Source organism: Triticum urartu, chromosome 7 (genome assembly GCF_003073215.2).
Source record: "Triticum urartu cultivar G1812 chromosome 7, Tu2.1, whole genome shotgun sequence".
Classification (NCBI taxonomy): domain Eukaryota; kingdom Viridiplantae; phylum Streptophyta; class Magnoliopsida; order Poales; family Poaceae; genus Triticum; species Triticum urartu.
In genome coordinates this window covers 60817247-60842218 of record NC_053028.1, presented here as the reverse complement: position 1 = coordinate 60842218, position 24972 = coordinate 60817247, and the positions used below count along the sequence as shown (strand labels likewise).

The 24972-nt window shown below is 42.8% G+C and overlaps 1 protein-coding gene and 1 long non-coding RNA gene across 5 annotated transcripts; one reads left to right on the top strand and one right to left on the bottom strand.

The window, feature by feature from the left end:
• The first annotated feature begins 9432 nt into the window (after nt 1-9432).
• On the top strand, nt 9433-15587 carry LOC125522588. 3 transcript variants are annotated; one of them, XR_007289841.1, is made up of 7 exons: nt 9433-9723; nt 9802-9994; nt 10239-10434; nt 10806-11009; nt 11529-11879; nt 11970-13051; nt 13771-15587. XR_007289841.1 is itself a non-coding variant. In XM_048687637.1 (6 exons), the coding sequence occupies exons 1-6, from the start codon at nt 9496-9498 to the stop codon at nt 12934-12936; spliced, it is 2139 nt and encodes a 712-aa protein (XP_048543594.1). In that variant the 5' UTR covers nt 9433-9495; the 3' UTR covers nt 12937-13383. The 3 variants fall into 3 exon arrangements, 1 of the variants encoding a protein (XP_048543594.1); XR_007289840.1 differs by having other exon boundaries at nt 13766-15587; XM_048687637.1 differs by lacking the exon at nt 13771-15587 and having other exon boundaries at nt 11970-13383.
• Nucleotides 15588-17688: 2101 nt separating this feature from the next.
• On the bottom strand, nt 17689-20924 carry LOC125525173. Of its 2 annotated transcripts, XR_007291174.1 has the most exons (4): nt 19369-20924; nt 19232-19262; nt 18740-18778; nt 17689-17914 (listed from the first exon to the last, which is right to left on the bottom strand). It is a non-coding gene; the product is annotated as an uncharacterized LOC125525173 (long non-coding RNA). The 2 variants fall into 2 exon arrangements; XR_007291173.1 differs by having other exon boundaries at nt 17689-19262.
• Nucleotides 20925-24972: the final 4048 nt, after the last annotated feature.

Genomic DNA, 24972 nt, shown 5'->3' with positions numbered 1-24972 from the left:
ATATCATATAGCTCCTTTGATCTCCATCTTGGGGCTCCATGATCATCTATTACAAGAACATGATCAATCTCATACATCACATATATCATTCATCACATCCTTTTGGCCATATCACATCACATAGCATACCCTGCAAAAACAAGTTAGACGTCCTCTAATTGTTGTTTGCATGTTTTACGTGGCTGCTATGGGTTTCTAGCAAGAACGTTTCTTACCTACGCAAAACCACAACGTGATATGCCAATTGCTATTTACCCTTCATAAGGACCCTTTTCATCGAATCCGATCCGACTAAAGTGGGAGAGACAGACACCCGCTAGCCACCTTATGCAACTAGTGCATGTCAGTCGGTGGAACCAGTCTCACGTAAGAGTACGTGTAAGGTCGGTCCGGGCCGCTTCATCCCACGATGCCGCCGAATCAAGATAAGACTAGTAACGGCAAGCATATTGAACAAAATCAACGCCCACAACTACTTTGTGTTCTACTCGTGCATAGAAACTACGCATAAACCTAGCTCATGATGCCACTATTGGGGAACGTAGCATAAATTCAAAATTTTCCTACATGTCACCAAGATCTATCTATGGAGTCATCTAGCAACGAGGGAGGAGTGGATCTACATACCCTTGTAGATCGCGCGCGGAAGCGTTCAAGAGAACGGGGTTGATGGAGTCGTGCTCGTCGTGATCCAAATCACCGATGATCCTAGCGCCGAACGGACGGCACCTCCGCGTTCAACACACGTACGGAGCAGCGACGTCTCCTCCTTCTTGATCCAGCAAGGGGGAAGGAGAGGTTGATGGAGATCCAACAGCACGACGGCGTGGTGGAAGTAGCGGGATTCCAACAGGGCTTCGCCAAGCACTGCGGGAGGAGGAAGATGTGTCGTGGGAGGGAGAGGGAGGCGCCAGGCCTTAGGTATGGTTTCCCTCCCTCCCTCCCACTATATATAGGGCCAAGGGAGAGGGGGAGGGCGCAGCCTTGCCCCTTCCTCCAAGGAAGGGTGCGGCCAAGGGGGGGAGGAGTCCATCCTCCCCAAGGCACCTCGGAGGTGCCTTCTCCCTTTAGGACTCTCCCCTTTTCCTCTTCTCTTGGCGCGTGGGCCTCTTGGGGCTGGTGCCCTTGGCCCATATAGGCCAAGGCACACCCCCTACAGCCCATGTGCCCCCCCGGGGCAGGTGGCCCCACCCGGTGGACCCCCGGGACCCTTCCGGTGGTCCCGGTACAATACCGGTGACCCCGAAACTTGTCCCGATGGCCGAAATAGCACTTCCTATATATAATTATTTACCTCCGGACCATTCCGGAACTCCTCGTGACGTCCGAGATCTCATCCGGGACTCCGAACAACTTTCGGGTTACCGCATACTAATATCTCTATAACCCTAGCGTCACCGAACCTTAAGTGTGTAGACCCTACGGGTTCGGAGACATGCAGACATGACCGAGATGACTCTCCGGTCAATAACCAACAGCGGGATCTGGATACCCATGTTGTCTCCCACATGTTCCACGATGATCTCATCGGATGAACCACGATGTCAAGGACTTAATCAATCCCGTATACAATTCCCTTTGTCTAGCGGTACGATACTTGCCCGAGATTCGATCGTCGGTATCCCGATACCTTGTTCAATCTCGTTACCGGCAAGTCTCTTTACTCGTTCCGTAACACATCATCCCGTGATCAACTCCTTGATCACACTGTGCACATTATGATGATATCCTATCGAGTGGGCCCAGAGATACCTCTCCGCTTACACGGAGTGACAAATCCCAGTCTCGATTCGTGCTAACCCAACATACACTTTCGGAGATACCTGTAGTGCACCTTTATAGCCACCCAGTTACGTTGTGACGTTTGGCACACCCAAAGTATTCCTACGGTATCCGGGAGTTGCACAATCTCATGGTCTAAGGAAATGATACTTGACATTAGAAAAGCTTTAGCATACGAACTACACGATCTTTGTGCTAGGCTTAGGATTGGGTCTTTTCCATCACATCATTCTCCTAATGATGTGATCCCGTTATCAACGACATCCAATGTCCATGGTCAGGAAACCGTAACCATCTATTGATCAACGAGCTAGTCAACTAGAGGCTTACTAGGGACATGGTGTTGTCTATGTATCCACACATGTATCTGAGTTTCCTATCAATACAATTATAGCATGGATAATAAACGATTATCATGAACAAGGAAATATAATAATAACCAATTTATTATTGCCTCTAGGGCATATTTCCAACAGTAGGCACGCTACCTCTACATCTACCTTCGGGATTAGTATTAGACCTAAATAATTGTTATTTGGTGCCAGCGTTGAGCATGAACATTATATCTGGATCTTGTTTGATGCGAGACGGTTATTCATTTAAATCAGAGAATAATGGTTGTTCTATTTATATGAGTAATATCTTTTATGGTCATGCATCCTTGAAGAGTTGTCTATTTTTGATGAATCTCGATAGTAGTGATACACATATTCATAATGTTGAAACCAAAAGATGTAGAGTTGATAATGATAGTGCAACTTATTTGTGGCACTGCCGTTTAGGTCATATCGGTGTAAAGCGCATGAAGAAACTCCATACTGATGGACTTTTGGAATCACTTGATTATGAATCACTTGGTACTTGCGAACCGTGCCTTATGGGCAAGATGACTAAAACGTCGTTCTCCGGTACTATGGAGAGAGCAACATACTTGTTGGAAATCATACATACAGATGTATGTGGTCCGATGAATGTTGAGGCTCGTGGCGGATATCGTTATTTTCTCACCTTCATAGATGATTTAAACAGATATGGGTATATCTACTTAATGAAGCATAAGTCTGAAACATTTGAAAAGTTCAAAGAATTTCAGAGTGAAGTTGAAAATCATCGTAACAAGAAAATAAAGTTTCTACGATCTGATCGTGGAGGAGAATATTTGAGTTACGAGTTTAGTCTACATTTGAAACAATGCGGAATAGTTTCGCAACTCACGCTGTGTTCGAACGTCGTGATCGAACTTTATTAGATATGGTGCGATCTATGATGTCTCTTACTGATTTACCGCTATCGTTTTGGGGATATGCTTTAGAGACGGCTGCATTCATGTTAAATAGGGCACCATCTAAATACGTTGAGACGACGCCTTATGAACTGTGGTCAGGCAAGAAACCAAAGTTGTCGTTTCTGAAAGTTTGGGGCTGCGATGCTTATGTGAAAAAGCTCCAACCTGATAAGCTCGAACCCAAATCGGAGAAATGTGTCTTCATAGGATACCCAAAGGAGACTGTTGGGTACACCTTCTATCACAGATCCGAAGGCAAGACATTCGTTGCTAAGAATGGATCCTTTCTAGAGAAGGAGTTTCTCTCGAAAGAAGTGAGTGGGAGGAAAGTAGAACTTGATGAGATAACTGTACATGCTCCCTTATTGGAAAGTAGTACATCACAGAAACCGGTTTCTGTGACACCTATACCAATTAGTGAGGAAGCTAATGATAATGATCTTGAAACTTCAGATCAAGTTACTACCGAACCTCGTAGATCAACCAGAGTAAGATCCGCACCAGAGTGGTACGGTAATCGTTGATCGGCAAGCAATTGAGAATAAATGGATCTTCAAGAAGAAGACTGACGCTGATGGTAATGTTACTGTCTACAAAGCTCGACTTGTTGCGAAAGGTTTTCGACAAGTTCAAGGGATTGACTACGATGAGACCTTCTCACCCGTAGCGATGCTTAAGTCTGTTCGAATCATGTTAGCGATTGTCGCATTTTATGATTATGAAATTTGGCAGATGGATGTCAAAACTGCATTCCTGAATGGATTTCTGGAAGAAGAGTTGTATATGATGCAACTGGAAGGTTTTGTCGATCCAAAGGGAGCTAACAAAGTGTGCAAGCTCCAGCGATCCATTTATGGACTAGTGCAAGCCTCTCGGAGTTGGAATAAACGCTTTGATAGTGTGATCAAAGCATTTGGTTTTATACAGACTTTTGGAGAAGTCTGTATTTACAAGAAAGTGAGTGGGAGCTCTGTAGCATTTCTGATATTATATGTGGATGCCATATTACTGATTGGAAATGATATAGAATTTCTGGATAGCATAAAGGGATACTTGAATAAGAGTTTTTCAATGAAAGACCTTGGTGAAGCTGCTTACATATTGGGCATTAAGATCTATAGAGATAGATCAAGACGCTTAATTGGACTTTCACAAAGTACATACCTTGACAAAGTTTTGAAGAAGTTCAAAATGGATCAAGCAAAGAAAGGGTTCTTGCCTGTGTTACAAGGTGTGAAGTTGAGTAAGACTCAATGTCCGACCACCGCAGAAGATAGAGAGAAAATGAAAGATGTTCCCTATGCTTCAGCCATAGGCTCTATCATGTATGCAATGTTGTGTACCAGATCTGATGTGTGCCTTGCTATAAGTCTAGCAGGGAGGTACCAAAGTAATCAGGGAGTGGATCACTGGACAGCGGTCAAGAACATCCTAAAGTACCTGAAAAGGACTAAGGATATGTTTCTCGTATATGGAGGTGACAAAGAGCTCATCATAAATGGTTACATAGATGCAAGCTTTGACACTGATCCGGATGATTCTAAATCGCAAACCGGATACGTGTTTATATTGAACGGTGGAGCTGTCAGTTGGCGCAGTTCTAAACAAAGCGTCGTGGCGGGATCTACATGTGAAGCGGAGTACATAGCTGCTTCGGAAGCAGCAAATGAAGGAGTCTGGATGAAGGAGTTCATATCCGATCTAGGTGTCATACCTAGTGCATCGGGTCCAATGAAAATATTATGTGACAATACTGGTGCAATTGCCTTGGCGAAGGAAGCCAGATTTCACAAGAGAACCAAGCACATCAAGAGATGCTTCAATTCCATTCGGGATTTAGTCCAAGTGGGAGACATAAAAATTTGCAAGATACATACGGATCTGAATGTTGCAGACCCGCTGACTAAGCCTCTTCCACGAGCAAACATGATCAGCACCAAGGCTCCATGGGTGTTAGAATCATTACTGTGTAATCTAGATTATTGACTCTAGTGCAAGTGGGAGACTGAAGGAAATATGCCCTAGAGGCAATAATAAAGTTATTATTTTTTTCCTTATATCATGATAAATATTTATTATTCATACTAGAATTGTATTAACTGGAAACATAATACATGTGTGAATACATAGACAAACAGAATGTCACTAGTATGCCTCTACTTGACTAGCTCGTTGATCAAAGATGGTTATGTTTCCTAGCCATAGACATGAGTTGTAATTTGATTAACGAGATCACATCATTAGGAGAATGGTGTGATTGACTTGACCCATTCCGTTAGCTTAGCACTTGATCGTTTAGTTTGTTGCTAGTGCTTTCTTCATGGCTTATACATGTTCCTATGACTATGAGATTATGCAACTCCCGTTTACCGGAGGAACACTTTGTGTGCTACCAAACGTCACAACGTAACTGGGTGATTATAAAGGTGCTCTACAGGTGTCTCCGAAGGTACTTGTTGGGTTGGCGTATTTCGAGATTAGGATTTATCACTCCGATTGTCGGAGAGGTATCTCCGGGCCCTCTCGGTAATGCACATCACTTAAGCCTTGCAAGCATTGCAACTAATGAGTTAGTTGCGGGATGATGTATTACAGAACGAGTAAAGAGACTTGCTGGTAACGAGATTGAACTAGGTATTGAGATACCGACGATTGAATCTCGGGCAAGTAACATACCGATGACAAAGGGAACAACGTATGTTGTTATGCGGTCTGACCGATAAAGATCTTCGTAGAATATGTAGGAGCCAATATGAGCATCCAGGTTCCGCTATTGGTTATTGACCGGAGACGTGTCTCGGTCATGTCTACATAGTTCTCGAACCCGTAGGGTCCGCACGCTCAAAGTTCGGTGACGATCGTAATTAGGGTTTTTGTGTTTTGATGTACCGAAGGTTGTTCGGAGTCCCAGATGTGATCACGGACATAACGAGGAGTCTCGAAATGGTCGAGACATAAAGATTGATATATTGGAAGCCTATATTTGGATATCGGAAACGTTCCGGATGAAATCGGAATTTTACCGGAGTACCGGGGGGGTTACCGGAACCCCCCCCGGGGGGGGGGGGTTTATGGGCCTACATGGGCCCTAAGGGAGAAGAGGAGGGCCGGCCAGGGCAGGCCGCGCGCCCCTTCCCCCCTAGTCCGAATAGGACAAGGAAAGGGGGGGGGGCGGCGCCCCCCTTTCCTCTTTCCCCTTCCCCTTTCCTTCTCCAACAAGGCAAGATGGGGGGAGTCCTACTCCCGGTGGGAGTAGGACTCCTCCAGGCGCACCCCTAGGGGCCGACCGCACCTCCCCCCTCCCTCCTTTATATACCGGGGCAAGGGGGCACCCCATAACACACAAGTTGATCTTCATGATCGTTCCTTAGCCGTGTGCGGTGCCCCCTTCCACCATATTCCACCTCGGTCATATCGTAGCGGTGCTTAGGCGAAGCCCTGCGTCGGTAGAACATCATCACCGTCATCACGCCGTCGTGCTGACGAAACTCTCCCTCAACACTCGGCTGGATCGGAGCTCGAGGGACGTCACCGAGTTGAACGTGTGGAGAACTCGGAGGTGCCGTACGTTCGGTACTTGGATCGGTCGGATCGGGAAGACGTACGACTACTTCCTCTACGTTGTGTCAACACTTCCGTTGCCGGTCTACGAGGGTACGTAGACAACACTCTCCCCTCTCGTTGCTATGCATCACCATGATCTTGCGTGTGCGTAGGAATTTTTTTGAAATTACTACGTTCCCCAACAGTTGAAACAAGAGAAAGTGTCGAAGATGAAGTTCTTATGTGGAACTCAAATGAAGCATGCTCTAGCTTATATGTTAAGCTAAGAAGGATCAAGATCTTGAGAAATTGATTACAAAAAAAAAATCAAGATATGGATCTAAGTCGAGGTCATGATGTGATACCCATGTGGCCCTCAGACATCACCTCCTCAAGTCCAACTACGTCACCGACTACTTCAACAACATCCATTGGCCCCTTGACAAGAGCTAAAGCGTACGAGCCGAGGTGACTCTATTCCTGAACACGTGTGAATTTTCACCATGAATAGCTTGTTAACTCAAGTGCATACATATGTGTACTTAGGTATCCATAAGAACCACTATAGGTGATGGTGAGGGAGGAAAAGATAGTCCCAAGAAAAGGGATGGAAGTCACTGCAAGCAGCGCGAACAAACCGCGAATAAAGCACGGACTATTCTTTCCCCCCACATCTCGCGTCCTTCCCTCTCCCCCCGCGTCCGGAGCTCCTTTGCATGAAACCTTTTCCCTCTCCCCCCACACCCCCACCGCATCCACATCTAGCGCTTGGAGTTGGTTTGAAATTTGAACATTAGTCTACTATGATTATACTTGTTTTCTGTATTTTTCAGTTTTTTGGGCAGTTCAAATTTGAACAAATTTTGATAAAAGTTTGAAATCTTGTTTTCTCTTTGCTCCTTGTTCAGAATTGGCTGAAATTTGAACATTAATTTTTTTAACAGAAAGACTGCAAGGAAGCCCCCTATAGTATAATTGGTGCAACAAAACCAAATTCTAAGTATCATGCCTTGAACCGCCTTTCCACCACTAGGCTATGGTCTACTGAATAGTAGACTATTATGACTACACTTGTCTTTCTGTAATGTTCAAAAAATTTCTAGGCAGGTTTAGTTTTTGGTCATTTTTTTGGCATTCACACAAGATTGCATGGGCTACTAACATTTTGTTTTTTTGCATATCTTGTATATATACCCTCACATTTTTATCATATGATAAAGATACATCATCAAATTAAGTGTATGCCATTTTGTGTAGAGACGAAGCAAAGATGAGACATATGATCAATTTGCAATCTAAGGTGAGGCATTTTTGCCCAGACAGAGTAAGGATGGGGAAATGATGGGAGCTCCTATATGGTGCTTGCAACGCTACTACATCAACCAGTGCCTAAGCAGACGCCTTAATGAGCCGCGACACAAAAATGGTGATTGCCTCGCTCGGGTCGCTTGATCCCTCCTAGTTGTTGGTCTCTGTTTAAACACGACCATTGACCATTGACCAGTCGTTGATCATTGACTTTTCATTAAAAAAAGAATATGAAAATGCGAATTCGGAAAGGGTTCACAAATTTTGAAAAAAAGTTCTTAAATCTAGAAAAAGTTCATAATTTCTTATTAAAAAGTTCAGAAATGTTGAAAAAGTTCACCATTTTGGAAAAACTTCATAAATTTGAAAAAAATAAATTTTTTGAAAAATCGTGATTTTGAAATAAAGTTCACCAAAAATTTAAAAAACTTTGCAAGTTAGAGAAAGACTTCGTAGATTTGAGAACAGTTTACGGCTAAATCACTAGGTGAGGAGTACTCGTTGCAAAGATCACTCCAACTCCCCTGGTTGCGACAGATGGCTCATATGCAGCGCGCCACTTTGTCGCAACCTGAGAGTTTTTTCTTTTTTCGTAGATCTGTTTATTCAAAACGTTTTATCTCTCAAACCGTGTGTCCAAATATCGAACCGCTTTCACCGTTGGACTCCTAGCGTCGAGATCTTCAAAACAAGATCCCATATTGATAGGTTTTGACGAACTTTTTCTTCATGAAAAAAACGGACGAAAAAACCGAACCGGAAGCACGAGTTTTTTTCTTTTCGAAAGAGGCACGCCCATGCCTCTCACGAAATCACAACCGTGCCTCTCACGGAAGCAAACCGTGACTCTCGCGAAAAAAAGAAAACGTGTTTTTTTTTCGTTTCCGAGGAGGCATGGCCGTGACTCTCGCGAAAGGACAACCCTGCCTCTCGCAAAAGGAAAAAAAAACAAAAAAACACATTTTTTTTCGTTTCCGAGAGACACGGCCGTGCCTCTCGCGAAAGCAAAACCGCGCCTCTCGCGGAAGCAAGACCGTGACTCTCATAAAAGAAAAAAGAAAAAGAAAACGTATTTTTTCGTGCGAAAACAAATTTTTTTAAGTTTTTTATCGAAAAGCTAAGGAAGGCCGGTGAAAAACAAAAACGTCGAAAAAACTCGTTTAAAAAGCCGAAAACGCGTGCAGAAAAATAAAAAAGACAAAATCCGAAGAGAGCGCCCAGAGCATGACATGTGGCGAATGACTGAGAGCGCGTCAAGTGACGTTGATCGTTGCGAGGCTCCCGAAGGAGCGCTCGTTAACTAGTTGCTCTCTATTTTTTTTTTGAGGATTCCGAAGGATCAGTTGCTCTCTGCTTAAGGCACGAAATTAGGACTTCGGGCAAATGATGAATTGGCTTGCGAAGATGGCCCGCGCAACTGGACAGTTGGGCTTGTAGATTTTCGAATCCAAGCCCATCTCCAGCTGAACACCGAAGCACAAAAGCCCACTTTGCCGTTGTCTCTTCCCAGGCTTCGGATTTCCCCCTCTACCTTTGCGCACCGTCGCCGTCGCCGTCGCGGCGGCAAACCCCCAAAAATGGCGCCTCCTCCCCTAGACGACCTCACCCACCTGCTCACCGAGGTAGCTTCCCGCCTCGCCCGCCCTCCTGGCGGCAGTCCAGGCCCCTCCTCGGCCGGCGACCCGCTCTCCGCCTCCGTCTCCTCCCTCGCGGCGGCCCTCAACCCCCGCGCCGCCGCCCCTGCCTCCTCCGGAACCAGGGTCCTCGACGCCGCGCTCTCCCTCATGTGCTTCGACCCACAGGAGGCAATCCCCCCCTCCCCCCCAATCTCCTTGCCCTCCGTGCAAGCCTTGGTTGGTGCTGATGTGCGTTGGCATTTGCAGGTGGATAGGGCTCGCCTGGGCTGCCTCGTCCGCACCGCCGTCTCCGCGCTCTCCGACTCGGCCTCCTGCCGAGTGGCCCGGACCGACGACCGCGCCGAGATGCTCTGCGTCGGGAGCTCCCTCTCGCCCCGGGACTGCCGCGAGCTGGTCCGCTCTTGCGCCGCCCTCGTCGAGAAATTGGGGGGCCGGGATGGTGACATTTCTCCCCTTCCTTTGTTCTCCCCGAATAGCATGCAGTAAATGGCAATGTTGCCACTTTCAAACGAACTTTAGGAGGCTGCTGTACTATTAATCATTCAGATCTACATTCCTTGCAATTCAGTGCTCACTTCATGAAATTTTGTGTTCGCCCCCTCACTTCCTCAGGGTGTGGGTTAACAGTATGTTACTTGTTTGTGTTGATGTTCATGTATTGTGACTAATTTTTTTTTTTGCAGTTGCGGGGCATTCCTATGATCTGTTGCATGCTGCTGTGAAAACAGCCCTGCTATCCCCTCGTTACCAGTGTCTCTTTCCTTCGCCATATTACAGAGAAGATGGAGAAAGCAGTTGCGAGATGGGTACCATTTCTCTGGATGTAACAACCCATCCATCTTATCAAGTGCTTCCCAATGATGGCTCAATCCCGCCGAGGTATGCTTGGGACAGTTATACATGGACTAACATAGTACTAGCATTAGATTTAAGGATGGTGTATGATATTCGTTTACATTGAGCTGTCTTCTAGTGATGTTTTGGCTGCGAACATGATATAGAGTAATAGCAATATATGCTAAAGTCCAAGTGGATTCCCAGAAATGTACATTGATCTTAACCCTCTCTTATAAAAATAATTGTACTGTTTTGTGAGTAATACAATCTTGAGTTATTGGCACTTTTTTTTACCCTATCTGTGCTTACATTAGGTGATCATTTATCCTGTTGCCTAATTTGAGAAAAAAAATCCTGCCATTCTTTTACATATTTTACTGATTTGTTTTGCATTTTTCGTTTGTGTGTGGCAGGGTCCATTTGTGGCATTACGACCCATCAATTCTGGAACATGATCTTTCAGAGATGCTACGAGAAGCAATTACAAGGCCTTTGCTTTGTCTGAGAAAAGAATTACATGATCGGGTAGCATGGCGTGTGATTGTAATATGCTTAGTTTGCTCCCCACTGGCGTTCTTGGAGATGCGGTCCTTATTCCATATATGGTTTCTTGCGACGTAAGTTTACACCTCATAATACTTGTGCTACCTTCTCTATTTTTTTTGGTGACTCTGAGTTTGTTGTGTTTATGTCAGATGGCATCTCGAAGCATTTTCACTTGCAATTAAACTTGCAGACAGTACAGTTAAAGGTGTTATGTCTTGAGCATGCAACTAGCAAAGTTGAAGTTCATTAATAGAAAATAGGGTAATGTGCATGGCCAAGTGAACTCTTCAAAGCTTGGATTTAAACTACCTCAAAGCTGAATTAACAGATTCATGTTTTGTATCATTTTGAAATTCATCATCTGTTAGTTATTTAATCTTCTGCAAATGGAAACTTTATTAATCAGAGAGTTCATTGTTTAATCTTCTGTAGCATTCCTTCCTCCTGTTCTAAATGGTATACCCACAGCACTATTATGGATCCACACGGTTCTGCATGTTCTCTGAATGCATTACACATTCTGGGCTTCTTGTTTGTGGAGATCTCTTTTACAATTTTTTCTTATTGGTGTATATCATTTCTGTTTGCAGGGGTATGGGTTCTGTGCTAGGACTTTGCACAGCAGTGGTATCATCAGTATTAGATATTCTTCTCGAGCCTACAGGATGGGGAATATCCATGGAACTAGGACAGAAATTTCCCTTTACACATGCTTATTTCCCAAGCCAACAAAGGGATTTACTTGCCATACTAACTGGACCCATATCATGCAGACGATTTTTGGATCTTGTTTCTTACATAGAAGCTATGGTTTTCTTGGGTAAAACAAACAGCGACAACTGTTCATGGAAAAACATACAATCACAACCATCAAAAGGGTCACACTTAGGCAAGAAACAACCATCAAAGGGATTGGTCAAATTCAAATACAGTTCTGCTTGGTATGCTTATTAACACGCAAACAATAATATCCAGATATTTAGCATGCTGTTCAACTCAAAGCTAATTGCTCCTGCTCTGTGGTGCTGCAGGTTGACAATTACGAACTTCCCTACCTGGTTCAGTTTTGCCACTGCTCTACTATTTCACCAGGAAGGTTCACAAGGTTATTTATCAGAAGTATTATCTGAGGAGAAAACTGCTGAATCAATAAGTGATATCAATCTTGCTCAGAGGGCAGCATTTTACCTTTCGTGGGTGTTATGTCCTTTTAATGTTGATGAATGCCAGATGTTAGCTAACAATATGGTGGAGTTATCACATTATTGGGCCAGGAACAACAAAAAGCGCCCAAGTAATCCACACCATAGCAGTACGGTAAATCACCGGAGGAGACTGCGAGTACCCACAGTTGGGGATACAGAGAAATTTAATGTGTCAACCAACCTTGTCAGTTCCCTTATTAAAGATTTTGATGATCGCTGTGTGAAGTTTTGTCGCATAACTGCTGTCAGTCAAGTGCAAGGTGCAGAACAATTAGACATCCCTCTCTCATGCCCTAATTTTCTGCATTTACGGATTCCTTTAGGGGTGTTGCTTGTGTCCTCTGCTTGTATTAGTGAGCAAGACTGTAACGTGCTTCTGCACTATGCAAGCACTGGTCTGGTTATGGAGTCAAAGGAAGGGCAGACAAAAAGGAAAGATCAGGCTGGCAATGATGTTTTTTCATCTAGTCGTGGAGGTTCTACTGAAAGATGGGCTCTAAGTGGTGCATGTCTCATCTTTGGCTGGCTTGACATTATTGAGGATATGTCCGCGGTGATCTTTGAATGTGAAGATACATGTTGTCATTTTGTCAGTCAACTCAGAACCAAGACAGGCCCATACCTGCTGAAGTGTGTAAATTTATTGCTGAATGAGGCGGGTCATGATAAAGATTTTGTAATCGATCTTCGCGACAGATTGTTAAACTGGACCAAAGGGCAGCGTTTTGATGGTTGTGAGGCATTCAAAGACGTTATCGTTCAAATGAACGCAAAAATTCAGCCCTCTTCATAGCAGTGATCAGGGATTTTATTTAACTGTGATTGTGTCCGGATGTGTTCCTGCTCTCCTTTTGGTGACTACTGCTGGACGTGAACTGTGGAGTTAAAACATATCCATTCAGCTATTGGTCAGTCTTATCAGAATTCTGTACCACAAGTCCTAGCTATTCAAGCAGTGCAACTGTACAAGCAATTCTGATCAGTTCTACCCGTGTAGATATTGTTGTAAAGTAGCATCTGTCAGGTTTAGATATTGTAAAGTAACATCTGTCAGGTCTTGATAGTGTAGAGTAGCATCTGAGAGACATAAATTAGGCCATGCAAAGTAGTAATACTGTATTCATGTGCAAATTTATCTGTCGGTTCAATTCTGAATGTTTCCAGTTCATTTCTTCTGTCATGGCTAAATAGATTCTTGTGTTTGAATTATAAAAATTAAATGGTTGTAGTCATCAGTTTATATTTAGTACAGCTATCATCAGTTACTATAAATTTCCTACCCGTTAGCAGGAGATATTTGATATTTTTATCTTGACTGAGCCACTGATGTATACTTTACATGACATACACAATTGCACATGTTAGCCTGCATCTCTTGCTGCTGCACTGCAGTTACTGAGCCAACTATTCTTGATGTGCACTGCAGTTACTTCACTGTACCAGTTCCAGTGCAAGCATTATTGCAGCTTCGAGCTGCTTGGGTGATCAAACTGCTTTTGTAATAGAAATGACCTCAATATACATTCCTATTTGACTTTTATCTTCTCGCCTTCCTTTTTTATGGTCCTATAAAGCAATTTGTAACCACGTAGGTAAACTTTATCATTTTCTTTGCTGTGCAGTGCAGATTGCAGACCACCGAGAAAAAGGAAAAGGTCAAAAAAATTTAAGGAAACTTCACCCAAATAATGGAATCACAGTTTGATTTGGTTTGTTAGTGCTTTTTGTGCCATACAGCAGTTCCAGGTAATTTATTTCTGAAATTAGTTTTCTTGAGTTAATGTTTCCTCTTAATTATATATTTCAACTTTGTTACTCGGCAATTGAATATGGTCAACTAAGACATTGATATGTTTGCACAGCCTATTTAGTAGAGCTTGTGACCACACTGAAGAAGTTTTTTAAGTATGCTTCTCTTGTTACATATGTAAAGTAGAAAAACTTATGAATGACAATACTTACCTCCCGATCATATTATTAAGGTACCCCTGGATATGATGGACAAAAATATAATAATATGTTTATTTTGTAGGACATAATTTTTCTGAAATATTTTTATATATGTATGCAGAGAGAATACAAAATTTCAAAAGTTTGCATCGTCCTCTACTTTACATTTCTTGGAATGTACTGTCCATTAACTTTGGGTTTAAGATCTATCTACTCTTTTTATCTTAATGACGCACAACTAGGGTTATTATGTAGCTCGTACTTGCATGCTTCGAAAGCCCTAGCTGATCTGCTTTGTCGGGTTAGGTGATCTTTATTGTTAGTCAACACTCGTATATATACCAATTTTTAGAATAGTAGCCTCTCCTGACCAAGTGGCACATATTATGTGGCTGAAATGCCATTCAACAATACATCAAAATCACAATTATAGTAGCTGCTTGTTTTTGCTTGTTAAGGAAAAATGCATGTGCAACCACAGTGCCAAATATGTTTGTGGAGCAGTGCCTGGCTGCGCAAGTTGCACATTAATGGACGCAGCGACCGGTGCCACTTGTAACCGTTCATATCTAGACAGCTGCTGCATCGCATCAATCGTGTCTGAAAGACTAGGAACCATTAACTGTACTGTATATCCCATGGTTAAGGCTCACCCGTATTAATTAGTGACGTCGACACATCGATGACGGCCATTCAAACATGTACTTTGGGCATTCTTAAGAAAAAGACACCGATATCTTGCACATCTGCTTATATTGCAAAACAGTCTCTCAAACCCAATGAAACTGTTATTTTTATTTTTATGGATTGACTGGTTGAAAACAAGCATTAATTTTTGCGTATTTGATCAGAGCATTTTTGATAAGTTATTGTCAAAGTTCTAATTTCTTTTACCAAAAGTACTTCTAAAATGTCATGCTTTTGTGTAGCCAATCTAATAAATTATACTCCAAGTTCATCTTGTTTTTAGTCAGTTAGTGTGGTACAGCCTTGCAGGTACTCCCTCCGTTCCGAATTACTTGTGGCAGGTATGGATGTATCTAGATGTATTTTAGTTCTAGATACATCCATTTCTGCGACGAGTAATTTGGAACGGAGGGAGTAGGTAATTAGGGTATCATTAGCACGCTATAGCACCACTGAAGACGCCCTGGAACCTACCTGCATAGCGATGCAACAAGCTGGACGGGTGGATATTAAGCAAGTGAACTATACGATTAAGCAGTGAGTGGGCCATAAATCATCAATTAGGCCAGCCATATGTCGAACCATTGGAACGTATGGTTCTGACTTGTGTAAATATATGACCTTCAGTTTTAATGTATAGTAGGATAAATTTATCAAATTAGATCAAGGGTTGTGAGAGCAGCGTTTTGGCTCCCGAGCTCAGCTGAGCTTTTTATCTGGACCATAGAGTAGTCTCGTGATCTGTGCCGCATTCTAGTTTTGAGAGGAAATACGAACCATGTACGTGAGAAAATATGACTGTTCCCTCTCTTTCTTCAGTTACTCCGTCGTCTCTCTCATCTTTATTTCTCAGGTATTGATGTGAGAAACTAGCAGTTTCTCGATCAATTCTCTCTCTTCTTAGTCCTGTCACCTGCGACTATGAGGCTCTCATTAATCCTTGCCGCCGGCAGCGAGGGCGGCCGCATGCCATAGCCATGCAAAGCACTCACGGTTCCGGCTAGCCCCTCCAGAGTTCACACCGCAGACCTGCTGTTCTATGATCTCGGCATCCGAGACGGAGAAGACCATGGAGGATCCCCGCTTAACATGCACATGGATCTTGCATTACCGTCCAGTCTGATGCTTGGGACTGTTCGATCCCGCCTTGCCGGCGTCGGCCAACGCAAGCAACCAGGTTCTAGACGACCAGGCTCAACGACATCGCTGGCGAACGCATGCAGCAGCGTGCACGAGCAGGCAGATAAGGTGCCTTTTTTGGCATCCGGCGGCCGTCGTCGAGCTTGGCGCCGCGCATCGCTGTCGTTAACGCACGCTCTGGTTGCAGGCTGTGCTCTTCGTAAGCATGCCTGTCGATTCCTTTTTATTTCCGACGAGAGGCGAGATAACAGTTAGTACTTCATCGGTGGAATCATGAAATTCTTCAGTGTTTTTGTGATCGAGCAATGCTAATCATGTTAGGTGCTAATTGAGGATAATCGGTTACTGCTAATTTGTGCCTTCCACTACTGCTGAGATAGTGGCATGCAAGTTAGTCTTTAATTTGCAGTACTAAACATGCAGTTTGTTTCTTAATTAGTGAACCGATGTTACATCTGACAGAAATAAAAGAGGTGCATGCCCATCTAGCTCGTGAATCAATGGGACCTACTGATCGGTGCAGTGCTGCAGTGACGCTGTTGCTGTCAGATCATAGACTGGCGTGTGCCAGGCGTAAGACTTTTAAAACAGAGAAAAGCAAAAATACACCGCATATACACTACTATATACACTGGCGAGCATGAATGAAGCATATTGACGGCCTAGATAAAGAGCTCATCTGAGCCCGAGTTCCGTTTTGCATATCCGAAGGGTTGTTCTGTATCTCAGTATAAATATAATTGTTTAATCTTTATAGCTTGCTAACTGGACCTTACTACCTCTCTTTTAGTTTACAAAGCGTGCGCGTGCCCCTAAGTCGTCAATTCGACCAACCTAATACAAGTCATATATTACAAAAAATATATCAATATAAACTTTAGATGTTCTATTTTCAAATCGTATAATTTTTGTGTTATATAGTTTACATTAAGATGATAAAATTGGTAACCTAGGTATACGCGTAGGACTTGTAAACTGAAACGGAGGTAGTATTATACTTGCTCTTAGAAGTGACAGCCATGGCTTAGCTAGGGGGTGGACAGGGTGGTCCATAGCCTATATTTAGGCTAGAAAAAAATAATTCTTCCAAATACATAGATTTACATTAAAAATTCATTGTTGTACCACCCTGACTCACCGAGCTAGCTATGCCACTCACCATTGTGATAACATAGCTGCATAGAGATAAATGATGTTTCATTCGGCCTGTGTACTGAACTACTGATAGGTTGCAAAAGAAGATTAAATCTAGTTCCGATTGAAAGCCGCTTTGCATTATCCTCAAATCATGTTCGAATGGTGATCTAATCCTGCAACTGTTAGCACCAAAAACCATATTCTTAAAGCACATAATATTCGTTACAACTATTGTTGCCAATATAAACATCTTTCGAAGTTATTAAAATTCTCAAAAGTTCTCTCATTAAGGAGATAAATGCTAATGAATTTTTTTATCAATCCAAGTCATCCATATTGTTACCTAGCTCAGGGATTTCACCTCCCCGCTCAGCAACTGCACCATCAATAGGCTTGCAATGGGTGTGCTGACGCGAGCAAGGACGTGGTAGACTGGGCTGACAGCGCGACTGTCTTGTCCGGTCAGATCCTAGTTTGCACCATTGTCATGGAATAAATTGACATCAAACATTACAGAGAAGCGATAATTTACATGCATTAAGAAAAGTCATTGTTGATTTATCATGCAGTGTGGTAGTATATTCAGAGCAATGAGGCCAGCAGCATCATAAATACGGAGTACTAACCAAAATTCACATGAAAGCAATTGCCATGGGATTTCTAAGAAGTGAGTATATGTCTGGAGAGTCAGAAGCATGGGCTAGCGACACCATTGAGTCAGTAGCATGGGGAAGGATGCCCAACACATGACTGAAGAACAAAGTGCAAGGAAGAAAGACGAACAGACTAATAGATGACTGGATCAGCTACCCATGTTGATGTCGCTTCATCGACGGCAAGCAACTGCATGTCTTCGACTGTAGCATTTGCACATAAATCACCCATTGATCTAGGACAATCACTTCACATCCATTTAAAATTAAGAGAAAAGTATACTTTTCGTCCCTCAACTTTTGGCATAGTCTAGATTTGGTCCCTCAACTACGAAACCGGACAACTTGCACTCTGAACTACTAAAACCGGACAAGGTTCGTCCTTGAACATGGTTTTGACCGGTTTTGGTGCTGACTTTTGCCGGTTTTGACCGTGCTTTGACTCAAATTCGCGTACTTTCTTCAAATCAGTTTATTTTATTTAGGTCTGCATACCATTTTCAAGTTCAAGTGTTTTTTTTCAGATCCGTGTACTTTCTATAAAAGTTCATGAATTTGAAAAAGTACACGGATTTGAAAGCAGTACACAAACATGAAAAAAGTACGCGGATCCGAGAAAAATATGCGAACTAGAAAAAAGTATGCGAATTTGGAAAATTATGTGAACTTGAAAAAGTATGTGGATTTGAAAATAGTGCGGATTTCAAAAAGGTATGTGAATTTGAAATTTTAACGCAAACGTGAAAAAGTACAGAGATTTGGAAAAAGTACTTGAATTTCAAAAGATTCACATATTTGAAAGATATACATGTATTTAAGTCAGCATCGGTCAAAACCGGGGTGAGCCAGCATCAAAACCGCTCAAAACCAAGACCAGGGATAAATTTTGTCCGGTTTTAGTAGTTGGGGGTGCAAGTTGTCCAGTTTCGAAAATGAGGGACCAAATCTAGACTCCGTCAAAAGTTGAGGGACGAAAAATATACTTTTCTCTAAAATTAAACATGATTAATGAAGGATCAAGCCACTCACCTTGCGGTTAGAATCCACCAGCACCATCTCTCCAGGTTACTGCACATGAAGAATTAATCACTTCCTCAAAGTGAGAATTTCTGCATACCTTATACACGAGGCTCCTAACATTTCAGTAAAAAAACAACTATATATGGCATATAATGCTAGTTGGGAGAGAATTATACCAACATATGTTGCTGAAAGGTTTATTTACCTTTCACATAGGTGGTAGTAATAGTGCAACAGTACAATGGTCATATGTGAAATGCCCAAAGCTCAAAAGAGAATATATTTGTTTTGTTCATGAATCAAATAACCATACATGTTTTAAGTGTATTAAAACCATAACTACTATCCAGAAAGAACCTTGTGAACCGATCTATAAGTCCAGCTGGTGCAGTAATTGACTAATTTTCAGAGCACACTTGTTAGTAGGCACACTAACTTCTGCCAAAATAGAAAATCTCTTGAATCGTGTACTTCTGAAAGCATGCTTGGCAGTAGCCATACCTCGTTAATTCTCCAATATCTAATAATCGTTCTGCAAACAGAAATATCAAAAAAAATCAATAAATCATGAGATAATAAAAGGTTATGATAAAAAAAAGTGAGAACCAATTCATAACATGAATTCATGAAAACTTCACCATTTAGCTACAGCACGAAATTCAAAAACATCTTCACTGTTGTGTCCCTGATCAAAATCAGGAATAAGTTTCATTAGATCACAAGATCAAGGTGAGAAGAAACAGTCCTTTTGAAAATTCTAATCCCAGAAATAAAGACCACCTACTTGGTGCATCCATCACTTCCCAGTCCGACAAAATCAACTACAACTTCATACAAAATAGGTTTCTTCACAGAAAGAATCTTCCCTCCGCCCTTGTGTGGACACATGAGAGAAGTTTACAAGCTCATGTGAGCACACATTCAAATTATGTAAAACTAATTTTTCTATTGTATGGATAAAACGGAAAACTTTTGACAAATAACCCAACTCTCAAATCTGCACTGCTCGTCTGGAGACGTAATGATTCAGCATAAGTTTTTTTTATCCACAACCGGACAAGAAAAGGTGAAAAAGAACTCCAAAATTTCGGTAATTGGTTACGGTTTTACATTAAAAGCTGAAAACTTGATAAGGGTATTATTCAGAAGGGTAAACATAGCAGTTAGACATCAGTTCTGTAGAAGCTCAAAAGAGTGAGAGGAAGACTAAAAAACACATGTGAGTAGAGAAAGCGAAGACAATGGAATTGTTTGGAAATAAGGACAATACCTGAAGCAAAAAATGATGGTACAATAGGTGGCACCAAAATGGCTTAAGAAGTATGGAACATTATCATGTTGGTTTCAAATATGCAGATTAGAGATGTATAATACTCTAAATATCCGGATGCTTTATAATATAAAGCGGGGGTAAACCCTTTGTCGGAATACTCTAACTATAGTTGAACATATCTGTCGGGTAGAAAATTCAGAGAACATGGTAATCCCTTACTCAAATGTAACATTGCGCGTGTGCTTAGTCGAAAGTATCTCTTATACCAAGGAAGAGTATCTGCACCATATGTCTTCAGGCTAACTTATGACTGGTTGAGATATCTCTTGTGAGGAATCATTCTGGAGAAGCCTGCAACATAAGCGTTATGCCAGTACCACCAGCGAACTGAAGTCATAGAAATCAACCTTAGTTCGTAGATTTGATTTGGTAGGCGAGGCAGAGCTGGTCGCCGGGGTGGAGATCGCCACAGCGGGCGTCGTCCATGGCGGGGGACATGGCGGCCAAGATGAAAAAGGATCGCTCGATTGACCGCACAGCTGGTCCTGCCCTTGCACGACTGCTCCTGCCGCCTCCCCTTGCGCGTGCAGGTCGGCACCGATTGTGCCCTCGCCGGCGGGCTGCGGCGGACGGGCGCGGCGCTGCCGGAGGAGCGGAGGCATCCCGGCGAGACTGTGCTCGGGAAGGCACGGCTGGGCGTGCCTCTACCGGAGGTCACCGCATCCAGCGCCAGGGATGGGTCGGCGCCGCCATCAGATGGGATCATCGGCGGCGGCAGTCCGCGGTCGCGTCGTGGGACAGCAGAGGATCTGTGGGGAGTGGCCGAGCGGAGGATCTGCGGGAGGCGTGGGTAGCAGAGGAGGACCAGCGAAGGTCGTGGGTTCGTGCGGGCAGTTTTGTTCAGGATGAAGGAATGGGGAGGATTAGTGGTGCGGGTCGTTTTGCGTTTGTGCGGGTCCTTTTGCTTACTGTGTGATTAGTGGCTTGCTAGTGTTAAACATAGAAAGACTATGGACCATTAGATGTTGATGATGGATGGTTGTGATCATTTGGATCTGCCCCTCTCTTCTTTTTATAGTGGTAGTAGAAATAATGGTGCTACGAGACAGTTGCTAAAACCTATTACATTTGTTATTTTGTGGAAAAATTCACATATAAATTTCACACATCAGGTATAAATAATTGTGGAGTTGGATGTTCAATAAATGTTTGAAGCACAAGATTCACAGGTCGTACTTCAAGTTCATTCATCTAGTGAATTTTATTGCGGCAATCTACTGATGGTACAGCCTTGCATTTTCGGGTATCGTTAACACACAATAGCACCACTGAAGACGCCCTGGAACCTACCTGCATAAGCGTAGCGATGCAACAAGTTGGACGGGTATGGCTCATGCACCGGCACATAGTTGTATGAGAGTGAACTATGGATTAAGCAGGTAGTGGACCATGGGTTATCAATTAAGTTACACTGGCCATATATTGTATTGAACCATTAGAACGTGTGGCTGTGACTCGTGTAAAGATATGACCTTCAGTTTAACTGTACAATATAACGTATGCATTAAAGTCGAACAAATCATGTTAGAAAAGGAGCAAAATGCAATAACCAACGAGCTGTCAAATGTGTAAGCCTACACCGCCTACATCGTCCTTCATGGAGTGATTGTATCACCATCTTCCAATAAAACACCATCAAGGAGATGGCCAACTCAAGGGTTTTATAAATTGGCAAGACTTCTCATCCTGGGGCTTAGGGACCGGTAGATGGGACACTGTCCTTGCAGATTTTAAGAAGGGAATGAAGTATGTAAAATATCGTTGCGGAATCCATCATTGACGGCTAAATCAAGGGATTTCACCTTGTAGAGCATGAATTGGTTCTTGAAAACGTGTGAGTATCCTCATTACAGAATGTAACAAACGAGGGCCAAATCCCACATACTCCCTCCGTTTCAAATTACTCGCCGCAGAAATGAATGTATCTAGAACTAAAATACATCGATCCATACTTGCGACAAGTAATTCGGAACGAAAGGAGTATACGCCAAGGTACCCAATAAAATGTGACCCAAAGGACACTAGCACCCCAGGCATTTGTAATTTGCTTGAAGAAGAATGAGGCACCATGGGGGGCCAGGCCTCAAACCCGGGCCAGAGCTAGAGCATTGGAGCAGTGAGAACAAAGGAAACTATAAGCTAGAGCAAGTGAGGAGAGACCTCACGGTTGTTGGTGCCCCTTACTGGGCATGGCAAGACAAAATGAGATGTGATGGCGTCATGTGAGCAGAAACCCTAATTTTATCTCCCGAGCCATATACAGGCAACCAAGAGAAGTACAACGAGACATGACTAGTGGGATTTGTGGTGTGAATTCTAGGGAAGATTTATTGTGCAACAGTGCGCCTTTTCCTCTGGCAGTTGGGAAGCATATGGTTTGTTGCTATAATTCCCTTTCAGTGTCAATTGAGAAGATATCTACTCCCTTTATTCTGAATTACTTGTCGCAGATATGGATGTATCTAGATGTATTTTAGTTTTAGATACATCTATTTCTGCGACGAGTAATTTGAAACAGAGAAAGTATTAGCGATCTTATGGCTTGAGGTGCTACCGTGCTCCCAGGTCATGGTGCCACGGCTAAAATGCTTGAGAAAGGTCATGTAGATTGGCACAACATATATCAATCATGCAGATTCAGTTCCTATCTGATTCACGTGTTGGAAACAAGGAACAAAAATCCAGCTATGAATAGTATCATATTGAAATTCTGCTATAATACTATTCCCTTCGTTCCATAATATTAGAATGTTTTTGACATGCACTAGTGCAGAACCGGGCAATAGCACCGGTTTGTAAGGCCCTTTAGTGCCGGTTATGAAACCGGCACTAAAGTGTGGTCACTAAAGCCCCCCCTTTAATACCGGTTCAGCACGAACCGGTGCTAAAGGGCAACCACGTGGCACGAGCCAGCTCCCGGAGCCGGGAGCCCTTTAGTACCGGTTGGTAACACCAACCGGTACTAAAATGTTTGGAGGGTTTTTGGTTTTATGATTTCTTTTTCATTTAATTTTGTGTTTTTCATTTTAATTATTTTTCGTTTGCTGGTATTTTACGATACTACACATTGTACACGTTATGCATATATATATATAAATAGAATTTCTAGTAGAACCAATCATATATATATCATCAATGTCTCACAAACCACCATATTAATTCACACATACACACATGTACAGCTATATACAATTTCTCCTACATATGCATGTTGCCTTCGGAGCCAGTGGCATTAGCCTAATTGGTGCCTTCGGAGCACGATGACAATTGGAAGTGGTTCATGACCTGGTCGATGGGGGCGGTAGTGGGTAATAGTATTCTCCCTTCGGATTTATGACCTGGTCGAGCAAAAATCCCGCTATTTCCTCTTGAAGTGCTTCTACGCGCTCCGTTTCTAGGAGCTTGTCCCGCACCTCTTTGAACTGTTAAGGAGATCAATATGCATGTGTATTAGTTGTGTGACTAGATATCGATAATGGTGTAAAAATTGTGAATGGTGTTCTGACAAGCGTACCCATTCCTGTCTTTGAGATCTGCTCCTTTCGGACGCCATCATGCGAATGTTCTCGCAAACGCAGAATGCACACAGATCAGTCCCCTGCGCCTGCTTCAGGGCCTTTATTACGAGAATGGAATTTAATTTGATCAGATAATAATTAATCAAGCATGATAATTAAAGAGATGGCAGCTAGCTAGCTAGCTAGTACTACTTAATTACTTACCTTGGGTCGAAACCATTTCAGCTGTCGTTTCCATTCGCCTTCCGTGACGCTGATGAACCATGCCCAAGCCCTGCCCGCCGACAAAGAAAATGAATAAAGGGGTTATTAAATAGTTCATATCATGAAATGACGAACTAAATAGGCCGAGATATATAGTTAATAATGATTGAAATTACCTGTTGACTATCCCAAACAAAATGTTATTGTCACTATTTGCTTTGAGTAGTGAGTCCAGTATTTGAACTGTTCTGGCGTCAACTTTAATGATACACAAGATCCAGTGAAATCTGCATGCACATACGTTTGCATGTCTTAATTAAGCGGGCATATGTAAGCAAAAACATGTAGCTAGCTAGTAGGCAAAAACAGAGAATTTGTAGTACAAGAAAGTGTGACTCACTGGAAGTTGTAAGGAAGTAGTATATTTTCATTGTATTTGAGGTGCTTCAAGAACTCTAGCATGCTGTCCTCTACCTGCTTTTCATGATGCTTGTTTATTTTCCATGTGTATTCATTAACGGTGTTTGGGTCAATGAACCCAATGCCATAGCGTCCACCTTTTCTCATTTCATACATCTTCATCCTGCATAATACCATAGAAAAGAATATAGTGAGGATAATTACAGGTAATGATTGATCAAAAGGATCACTACAGCTAGCTTAAAACTTAAATTACAGAAAGAAATCACTTACAGACAATAGCAACTGACGATAGATTTGTCGAGTGCGTCTTGATTGTATAACTGAAACAGTTCAGAATACTCAACGGTTACAGATTTCTCATGGTAGTAATGATCCTTCTTGACTTGCACCATGAGGGACTCTCGATCGGATCTCTTGGTAATGTCCATGTATCATTGATGCAATTCATACATTCTCGTTGGGAGCTTCTTGACCTCTTCTGGCTTGACCAAAGGTTGGCCCCAGGCATATTTCTGTTTTATTTCCTCCTCTGTAAGCACAGGCATGTCCTCGATCTTGAGGAGTTGTCCAACAGTGATGTTGAGAGTTTCAGCCTGCATTATATGCTCCAGGGTTATTACCACATCGCCCACCTCGGGAACGTAAACTGTTTGCCCACAATAATATTGGGCGCGTGTACTGTCACGTGTTGTTGGCGACACAACAAGCGGGGAGATCGATTGCGTCGCCTGTTCTCCCAGCCGGGCAACGGTTTTCCCGCATTT